This window comes from Poecilia reticulata, linkage group LG2 (genome assembly GCF_000633615.1).
Source record: "Poecilia reticulata strain Guanapo linkage group LG2, Guppy_female_1.0+MT, whole genome shotgun sequence".
Taxonomy (NCBI): Eukaryota; Metazoa; Chordata; class Actinopteri; order Cyprinodontiformes; family Poeciliidae; genus Poecilia; species Poecilia reticulata.
The window spans coordinates 26,920,291-26,930,502 of NC_024332.1; the positions used below are offsets into that span (position 1 = coordinate 26,920,291).

The 10,212-nt window shown below is 40.6% G+C and overlaps 1 protein-coding gene across 4 annotated transcripts; it reads left to right on the forward strand.

The window, feature by feature from the left end:
• The first annotated feature begins 1,972 nt into the window (after positions 1-1,972).
• stat1a (signal transducer and activator of transcription 1a) lies at positions 1,973-9,997 on the forward strand. Of its 4 annotated transcripts, none has more exons than XM_017308027.1 (22): positions 1,973-2,111; positions 3,019-3,146; positions 3,648-3,792; positions 3,862-3,957; positions 4,481-4,567; positions 4,653-4,728; positions 5,050-5,141; positions 5,225-5,376; positions 6,183-6,341; positions 6,412-6,504; positions 6,597-6,656; positions 6,731-6,751; positions 7,041-7,131; positions 7,495-7,536; positions 8,170-8,268; positions 8,341-8,439; positions 8,507-8,642; positions 8,892-8,947; positions 9,021-9,112; positions 9,196-9,335; positions 9,427-9,615; positions 9,691-9,997. In XM_017308027.1, the coding sequence occupies exons 2-22, from the start codon at positions 3,019-3,021 to the stop codon at positions 9,768-9,770; spliced, it is 2,133 nt and encodes a 710-aa protein (XP_017163516.1). In that variant the 5' UTR covers positions 1,973-2,111; the 3' UTR covers positions 9,771-9,997. The 4 variants fall into 4 exon arrangements, with proteins under 4 accessions (XP_017163516.1, XP_017163515.1, XP_008396425.1 ...); XM_017308026.1 differs by having other exon boundaries at positions 4,484-4,567; positions 9,018-9,112; XM_008398203.2 differs by having other exon boundaries at positions 3,016-3,146; positions 9,018-9,112; positions 9,691-9,996.
• The last annotated feature ends 215 nt before the right edge of the window (positions 9,998-10,212 follow it).

Below are 10,212 nucleotides of genomic sequence, written 5' to 3' on the forward strand. Positions count from 1 at the left end.
ATCCCAGTTTACCGCCCAGAGCAGATGTCCTGACTGTTGTTGTCTTCATGGGGGTTTCTGACCCGAAAAGACTTTGTTCTGCTGAAACTCAGATTCACATCACTGATAACTTTAAACAKGTTTRATTCTAMAAATCACATTCTGTCCTTTTATTAAAGTTAAAAACTCCTTTCTTTGTTTTCAATTTAAGATTWGAAAAGAATACGTTATAAGTTGTACATTTCTGTCAAAWTTTTTCTTTTCTATCAAACTTTGCATTTAAAACCAGTTTCTGGAGATAAATTGATTGATAAATAATAAAATAACCTTTCAGGCATGTTGATTCCCATCTTGTCTCCTTGTCACTAAAATGTTTCCTTTTTGTCTCACAACTTACTCAATTTAAGAAGTTCAGCCAAAGGAGTCTGAATGCATTTCCTGTTTGAAACATCAGCTGAGTTGATATTTGCCAAGTCTTGATTCTTTTATTTGCACAAATGTTTTAKGTTTCATTTGATTTTAATGGAAGCAAAATYACTTTTTGAAAAATCGGAGTAAAGATCTTTGATTATTTTTGTAAAGTGTGATTGCTTTTCTATCAATATGTTTTTGTGTTTTCTTATTGATTTYTACATATTTTCTGCATATTTTCCAAATAAAAATATGAAAMCTTTGGTGTGAATTTGCTTATAAAGTTGATAGTCAGAAACGACTGCTTTTGCAGCACCACCTGCAAATATTTTGAGMATGTTTTTATCAGTTTTGCATAATTAAACACTGATATTTTCATCCATTCTTTGCAAAAATACTCCAATTTAAAACRATGTTCAGGTCTCGCCACTGATCTGGACTTTGATTAGGCCAGTCTAACACATGCTTCAGCTTAACCCCCTGCTGTATTTCTGGCTGAATGTTTAGAAAATGTGAACTGAATTACTTTGTGTCATTTGAAAGTAAAATATTTATAACAATGTAACTGTTTTCCATATATATTTATGGTTTAAATAACMATCCCTCTACCCCTAAACAGAAAATAATTCACCTGTTTTCAAGGCGAAATAATTGTGTTTTACTTGACGCTCGAAAATTTATTTCAAATGCAGTCTGATTAATCTAAATCGGCTAGATCTGCTGAMGTTTATATTTCCAGACACGTTTGAGAAAATAAAAAAATGTCTAAACCATCACCCTTTTCCCTAATGGGGTCGGGAGGGTTGCTGGTGCCCATCTTCAGCTGGCGTTCCGGGCGAGAGGCGGGGTCACCCTGGACAGGTCGCCAGTCTGTCGAAGGGCAAACCAGAGACAGACAGTACAAGCTAACAACCATGCACACACTCACCCAGAGGCAATTTGGAGAGGCCAAATGGAAGCCGGAGTACCCGGAGAAAGCCCACGCATGCACAGGGAGAACTCCATGCAGAAAGACCGGGGCCGGGAATCGACTTCTTGCTGCAGGGCAACAGCTCTTCCAACTGCGCCACTGTGCAGCCCAAATGTCTAAACCATAAATATAAAAGAATTTATTTTAAAGAAAGTCACTACATTTTTTTATATAAAATTCTAACAAATTTGGTTTGTGTTTAGTTTTGGACAAACTCCCATTTATTCTGTATAATGTGTATTTTCTCCTTAAGTTTCAGTTTCGGACTTGACGYAGTTTTACCTTCTTTCTCTGAAAACACGTGATTTCCCCAAGCTGTTCTCTGAACTGTCTTCCCTCCTCCTAAAATACGAATTGTTTTTCATCTGACGCTCGAAAATKTATTTCAAATGCAATCTGATTAATGTAAAATGCATAAAAGTACAGGATTTATCCTAACCGTGAGCTAAAATTCATGAAATGAAGCTCCTGTGTAAAAAACTGGTTTTAGGATATTGTTATTGTGCWTGTATGTGATGATTGACGGAACAGCCACTTTTTCTTCTGCTGATTGGCTAAGACCAGGAAGTAGGCGGGAGCCTGTAGTCGGTTCTCTGGTATGATTGGCTTAGAACTGTTAGCTAGGTTTCATCAATGGAACGGAGACGTGAAGCTGAAAGGAGRACTCAGCTAGCGTTCTTGTAACAGAACAAGCTTTCAGGAAATAAAACCTGTTTCCTCGGTGAGATAATAACCTTTCACAGACCAAAAAGTAAGTTTATCYACCTGTCTGAATAACCGTGGAAGCGTTTTATGATGCACGTGTTTTTTTTATTAGCAAAACAAAACACTCGGCTAAGCTAGTTGCTGAAGTTTGTAGTTCCAGRCAAGTTTGAGAAAATAAAAAATGTCTAGTTTTATGCCTTATATGGACACATTTTGGCARTAGAARTGCTTTGCTGTGTTGTCGGTGTTAATTAATGTTTAATATGCTATTATGTTGCATCACCGCCCACCTGAACAGCTGCTGCTAGCTAACAGGTAGGACAGTAAATACATGAATCTGGTTAGCTTTAAAGGGATGTTCCGCTGTTTTTAAACAACCTGAACTGAAAAATGTAACCAAAAATACTTAAAGGATTGCTSTACACTGCTTTTATTTATTGTTTAAAGTACAGTTGGGGATTTGAGACAGCGTGATTTAGTTTGTAAGCAGACAAAAAGGCTGTTTTTATTTGATTTTTCTGTGTTTTTTGGCCTCTCGGCCACCGRTCGCATTGTAACAGAGCATCTTCCTYAGCTGCTTATAACAGGATCTTTTTAGCTTTCAGTTTCTGATGAAATACTGTTAAGGAGGAACTTTCTAGTTTCCTAATATTTTCTCCCTCTGGGGCCAAAAATAATCAGGTCTGGTGATATTTTAACAATGTCAGAAGTTTTGAGAGAAAAGAACTGATGATAAAAATGATTATTGGCTGGTTAATCTCCTAAATACTAAAATATAAGATAAGATATTAAAACATACATCATAAATATCTAATTGTTCATTTTATCTACAAATTAAGCTCCTGAAAATGATTAATTGATGACATGTTGACATTTTAGAGCAGAAATTGGTTCCAGTTTCTCCTCTAATTAAGTTCTTGAGTCCTGATGCAGCTGCTGCTTGTGGCCAGCAGATGGCGCAGTGGTGCCAGCTGCAGATGCTGGACAGTAAGTACCTGGAGCAGGTGGACCAGCTGTACGATGACTCCTTCCCCATGGACATCCGGCAGTACCTGAGCAGGTGGATCGAGAGCATCGACTGGTGAGGAGCTGATTCTGATTCAGTCCAAGTTTGTTCATGTAACAGCAGCAAAACTTCATAAAAATATCAAAGAAAATACTCCTGAAAGTACATTTTTTCTTAATCGTTACTACCCAACTCTTATAATAAGACATAATTGTGTTTTAAGTTCATTTTAGTGTTTTTATGTCCAAAGTTTGTGGCTTGAAAAGTTTGAAAACTTTCCTTGAAAAGTGTTTGAATTTTCCTGTGAGAAACTTTATTGATCCCATAGGAATGTTGTTATAACACATTTTGATTCAAATTGTAGAGAAAGTACAGTTTTCCCAATGTTAATCAGCTGCTCCAGGTTGTTAAACACCCTGTTGCTATGGTTATGCATGACAACAAATGAGCAAAGGATGAAAAATGCACCAATACAGAAAGGAGAAGAAGAAGATAAACCTGCTCCATCGTTCTTCCTGTCTGGATTCCTGTCCGAAGCGAAGCCTCCATGTTGTTTTTCTTCCTGCTTGTCGTCAGGGATACGGTGGCGGTGCAGGACTCGCTGGCCACCATCCGCTTCCACGACCTGCTGGCGCAGCTGGATGACCAGCACAGCCGCTTCGCTCTGGAGAGCAACTTCCTGCAGCAGCACAACTTCCGCAAGATCAAGAGGAACCTGCAGGTCGGAGACGCCGCCGCTGCCCAGGGGTCAGAGGTTAACACGCTCTGACCGGCGTCCGTCTGTCTGCAGGATCGCTTCCAGGAGGACCCTGTTACCATGGCGATGATCATCTCCAGGAACCTGAAGGAGGAGCAGAAGATCTTGGTCTGTGCAAAGGAAGCCGAGGTAAAAACCTGCAAATTTATCGTTTTTTCCACTTTAACCAAATTTCTCAAAAATTAATTAATCATATTGCAAATAAAAAAAATTGCTACTGCCAAGAATGATTGTAGTAATCGATTAGTCTGATTTTAAAAAATCATCACCATTAAAGGTTATTTCCAAAATGTTAAAGAAATGTATACATAACGCCTGCTTTGAGAAAAGTTTTTTTTTCTAGCAAATAGCATATTTTAGAGCCAATATATTGCAATTAACATTGAATCGACAACTAAATTAGTTGACAATTATTCCAATAATTGACTAATTGTTTCATCAAAACTGCTAAATAATCTAAATCTCCTTCCACTGATTTAAATGTTTTTGAGTTGGCAGACATGGCTAGCTGCTGCTGGCTAATGCTAGCTTCTTCTTCTTCTGTTTCTGACAAAATGTGCAGACAATGGCGCTAAGTTTCCAGTTAGTTCTCTGTATTTTTTCCACATGGTGGAAACCTGAGATCCTCACTAATCTGATGCCGTTTCTGCAGCAGGAAGGAGAAGGAGCCGTGTCGGCCATGGTGGTGGAGAAGCAGAAGCTGGACAACAAAGTGAAGGAGCTGAAAGACAAAGTTCAGGTTTGATGAACTCAGATTTAAGCTGCTCATTCATCCTGCCGGTTTCTGTTTAAACCTCATTAAAGGTCCAGTTTTTCTCCTCCAGTTCCTGGATCAGATGCTGAAGAACCTGGAGGACCTGCAGGACGAGTACGACTTCAAGATGAACACGCTGAAGAACCGTAAGCAGGACGGGTTCTGGTCCAGCTGCACCATAATCCAACCKGATTTTGTTGTGGATAAATAGAGGAACTGGTTAAGATATTCTATTAAAAGTTCAATATAATCTAAAGTTTATTGCTCTTTCAGACTCTCAAAACAACATTATTGTTTATTGCTGTAACTTCTGGGATCGTCCAGTTAAATCTGTTTTTGTGACAATTTGCTGCACATTTTTTCAGCAGGTCAAAGTTTGTGTATATTTACTCAAACTGTGTCACCATGTTTATGTTCCTCCATGTGTAACATTCGTTGTGCGGCTGATGTGAGCTTCCCTCCTGCAGAGAACGAGCTGAACGGCATGTCGGCGAAGGAGCTGGAGAAGGAGAAGTTCAACACGACCAGGATGTGCATCGAGCTGAAGCAGAAACGCCATGTGAGAGTCGCCGTCGCCACGCTTTGCACTCTGCGGCGTTTCCTGTGGAGGCCCATAGACTGACGATGTGTTTTGTGTGGCAGGAGGTGGTCTCCTTCCTGAGCGAGCTGCTGAACCTCACCCAGAGTTTAATCCAAGATCTGATCAACGAGGAGCTGCCGGAGTGGAAGCAGCGGCAGCAGATCGCCTGCATCGGCGGCCCGCCCAACGCCTGCGTGGACCAGCTGCAGAACTGGTGAGGCAGAGGCTGCCTGCAGCGACACGCTGAGATAAATATCATATAAACACTGAGTTAAATATCATTTATATGCTGAGCTTTAGATCTAATCTGATTTACAATTATTGGTTTCCTCAAACCAGATTTTAAATCTCTTTTTTCACATTTTTCTTTTTATCTTTCTATCTCTTATTTATATTTTTTTTGTAGCAAATCTGATTTCTTATTGTTATTTTTTTCATCCCAGATCTTATTTCAATTTTTTATGTATTCAGTTTTTTTATATCAAATATGATTTCTAGTTGTTGGTTTTCTCATGCCAGTTGATTTTCAGATTTTTCTTTTATCTCAGATTTTTAAAATTATTTTTAAATGAATTTGTTTATTTATTTTATTTTATAGCAAATCTGATTTCCAATCATTACTTTTCTCATACCAGATTTTATTTCTGATTTTTTTTTCTAAAACAGAAATCACAAGTGGCAGAAAATATTTTTAAAAAGTTGCTTTTATTTGATCCATTCCTTCTGAATAAAAGGAATGAATATGATGGAGAATAAGAGCATAACTATGACAATTTTTGTTTAATTATAAGAATATTGATGCTAATTTTTCAGAAAAACATCTTAAAATTAATTCGTTTTAATCAGAAAAAGCTTATTTATTTTTTACATTTGGAATTTTCAACATTTTCTACAAATTAATATGTAGAAAATGTTTTTTCCACCATAATCTATCATTATTTGAAGTAATTTTTTTTAACTCTACGAGCTAAAAAAGCGTTTTGTCCGTCTGTTTCTTCCTGTTTGTGTCTCCTGCTGCAGGTTCACCGCCGTCGCCGAGTCGCTGCAGCAGGTCCGGCAGCACCTGAACAAGATGCTGGAGCTGGAGCAGAAGTTCACATACGAAAACGACCCGATCTCCCAGAAGAAGAGCCACCTGGAGAACCGAGCTCTGGACCTGCTGAAGAACCTGCTGTCCAGGTACGACTCCGACCCGTCCTCTGAGCCGCAGCTGCTGCCGGGCCAACATGGTGTCCGCTTGTGTTTGCAGCTCTCTGGTGGTGGAGCGGCAGCCCTGCATGCCCACACACCCACAGAGACCGCTGGTGCTGAAAACGGGCGTCCAGTTCACCGTGAAGCTGCGGTAAGAACCAAACTGCTCTGAATGTGACTGGAAAGCTCAGCAGGAAGTCACTTCTTCTTCACCTGAACGTCTGACTTCCTGTCTGTGTTCAGGTTCCTGGTGAAGCTTCATGAGTTCAACTACCAGCTCAAAGTCAAAGCCGTGTTCGATAAGTAAGCTGAGCTCATGTGGATGAGTTCAAACCGCTTCTGTCTGCAACAATAACTCTGCCGTTTGTTTCCCACAGGGACGTCACAGAGAAGAAAGGGTACGTCTGAAACTTTACCTGTTACCTAGGAAACAGCCGCATCCTGCTGGGTTAGCTGTAGCATCTGATAAAACACAAAAACCTGATTAAAGACAGAGAAACTTTATTTCTGTCCAATTTGTTCAGAAAATGGATCAATTTAAAGGTAGAAAAGGAGATTTGAAATCATTTTTCCTCATATTTTATCAGCGTTGTTGCACTTTTTGTAAATATAAACACTCAATAAATGTTTCCAGGGGTCAAAGATCAACATTTCCAAAGTTAAAGGAAACATGGTGTCTGTTTCCAGGTTCCGTAAGTTTAACATCCTGGGAACGAACACCAAGGTGATGAACATGGAGGAGTCCAACGGCAGCCTGGCGGCCGAGTTCAGGCATCTGGTGAGGAACAGAAACAGAAACAACGTCTGATTTAATAAGATGGCTTAGATTTGATACAAATAAAAAAATTTTTTATTATTTATATCAACAAAACAAATCATACTGATGGTGGAAATTATAAAGCTCATGTAACCTAAATATACAAACAAAAAGGTAAAGAAACAATAAAATGCAAATGAATATGCTGAAACATGTCGCCCCCTTGTGGTCATGTTGGATATTACACTAACTGTTTCAGCCTGAGTGAAAAAACTGATTAAAGTTAGATTTTTATCATTTAAAACATTGAAATGTCATATCTAGACTGTTATTGTTGTGAAAATTCTTCTTTAACTTGAAATGTAAAATGTTTAATTTGTGCAGCAACTGAAGGAGCAGAAACTGGCCGGGAACAGAACCAACGAGGTGAGAGAGTTTATCTGCTCAACCAATGAAATAATGAAATAATAAATTAATTTAGTAATTAATCTAAAAAAGACAATTTACTGAAAGAACAACTCAGAGGAGTAATTAAGACACAACTGTACATAAATATAAATATTTTGCATTTAAAATTTAAAAAATAGCAGAAGATGCAATTATTGGAATTGGATTTTAAACAATAAAATCTTACTTTCTTTTTTAAATAAAAAAATTATTTGTTGCATTTTTAAAATATATTTCTAATGTATAAAAATGACTTGAATGAAAATTGTGCAAAATTAGTTTGAAACTTTTATTTGTTTTTTGGAAGAAAAATCGATAGAATAATCAATACTTAGTTGTAGATCTGCAAGGTTTTTTTTTTCTTCACAGAATCAATCTAGACTCAGTTATTACACTGGCAACCCTAATAAAACCTGCATCAGGCCTAAATTGGACTTTTAAACTGAGGTCATTCAGTCGGGTTTGGTTTAAACTCAGATGTGAACCTGCAGAACTTCATGACTCCACCGGGTCAGTGGGTTCTGGTCCAGCTCGGTGGGTCGGCTCTGTTCGGCTCGGTGGGTTCTGGTCCAGCTCGGTTCTGTCTGACCCGTTTCCTGCTGTGTCCCTCAGGGTCCGCTGATCGTCACCGAGGAGCTTCACTCGCTCAGCTTCGAGTCGGAGCTGCACCTGAACCAGTCCGGTTCTCCAGGACTCCACATCAAGGTGGAGGTGAGCGGAACCCGGAGCCTGGCTCCAGAACCGGGTCGGCCCGGTAGAACTGAACCCTGTGTGTCGTTCTAGGCCATGGCTCTACCCCTAGTCGTCATCTCCAACGTCTGCCAGCTGCCCAGCGGCTGGGCSTCCATCCTCTGGTACAACATGCTGACCACAGAACCCAAAGTGAGGCCCGCTCTTCCTCCTCTTCCTCKGTGCCGACCCAAYGCTAACGACCTGCTCTATCCAACAGAACCTCAAGTTCTTCCTGTCGCCGCCGTCCGCCAAGTGGTCCCAGCTGTCCGAGGTGCTGAGCTGGCAGTTCTCCTCCGTCACCAAGAGAGGCCTGAACCAGGAGCAGCTCAACATGCTGGCCGACAAGCTGCTGGGTCAGAACCAGAACAGAACCAGATCTGGAGTTTATTCTCACTTCATTTTTCTTTMATTTTTCCTTCTTTTGTCCTGAATTAACTTGATATTTTTATGTGTTCAGATTTAATTTCTTCCTGGTTTTTCTCTGGATTCTGTCCAGATTTCTAGACGTTAATCTCCAAACTGTGAAGTAGAAAAGTCTCTGGTTCCGACCAGATTATCGGGTTTCTGGTTCTGATGTGTAACATGATAATTTTTGTTGGCAGGAGCAAAAGCTCAGAGGAATCCAGACGGGACGATTCCCTGGACCAAGTTCTGCAAGGTGAGCCTCCGGGGTCGTYGTCGGGGTCGTCGTCGGGCGCATCTGGTTCATGTGTTTGTCGTCTCTGCAGCAGAGCGCCAATGAGAAATCGTTCCCCTTCTGGCTGTGGATCGAAGGAATCCTGGACCTGATCAAGAGACACCTGCTGTCGCTGTGGAACGACGGGTAAACGCTGCTGSTGGTGCTGCTGCTGGTGCTGCTGCTGCTTCTCCAGCGTTTCCATGGTTACAGTCTGGTCCTGTGTGCAGCTGCATCATGGGCTTCATCAGCAAGGAGAGGGAGAAGGCGCTGCTGAGCAACAAATGTCCCGGGACGTTCYTGCTGAGGTTCAGCGAGAGCAGCAAGGAGGGCGCTATCACCTTCACCTGGATCGAGCACGACGTGCACGGTAACGCAGGCCAGGCTTTYATTGTGAAAGGACTCTGCTGGACCCCCATTGGAGCACAAGCTGCAGCTGTAACGTGTTTTTGTTTTACCAGATAAGCCCGTCTATCACTCGGTGGAGCCGTACACCAAGAAGGAGCTGTCGGCCGTGTCGCTGCCCGACATCATCCGCACCTACAAAGTGATGGCCGTGGAGAACATCCCGGAGAACCCGCTGCGCTTCCTCTACCCCGAYGTCCCCAAGGATAAGGCCTTCGGGAAGTACTACCCCAAACCCTCAGAGAGTGAGAGCCGCGCCGATTCATTCCACCGCTTGGAAAGACCCGATCGGACTCGTTAATGTTCTGGTTCTGCTGCAGCTCAAGAGCCGATGGACACGGATGTCCAGGAGGTCCGCGGCTACATGAAGACGGAGCTCATCTCTGTCTCTGAAGTGTAAGATCAGAGGTTTTACCATTAAGAGAGAGATTAAYGTTTTAATAAGAAGCTTTTACATATTTTAATAACTGAATATCTAAAAGAATCATTTAAAACAAACCATTTAGTTTTATCTTGTAGCTTTTTGTTACTTTTAGTAACTGAAGCACTAATCAGTCAATCAAGCAAYACAATTTTATTTGTATAGCACATTTGAGCAKCAAGGCATTTTAAAGTGCTTTACATAATTAAAATAAAAACAGCATGTGACATTGAATAAACAGTGAGAAAGAGATTTTGAAAAAGATAAAAACATTAAAACCCACACCCCTTTTAGGACTTCAGTTGAACGTACCCACGCCTCTCCGGGGGGGCTTTACATCATTAAAAACTAAACACACAGAAATAAATTAATAAATAGATAAAAAGTAAATATAAAAACATCAAAGACATCAAAACCCACT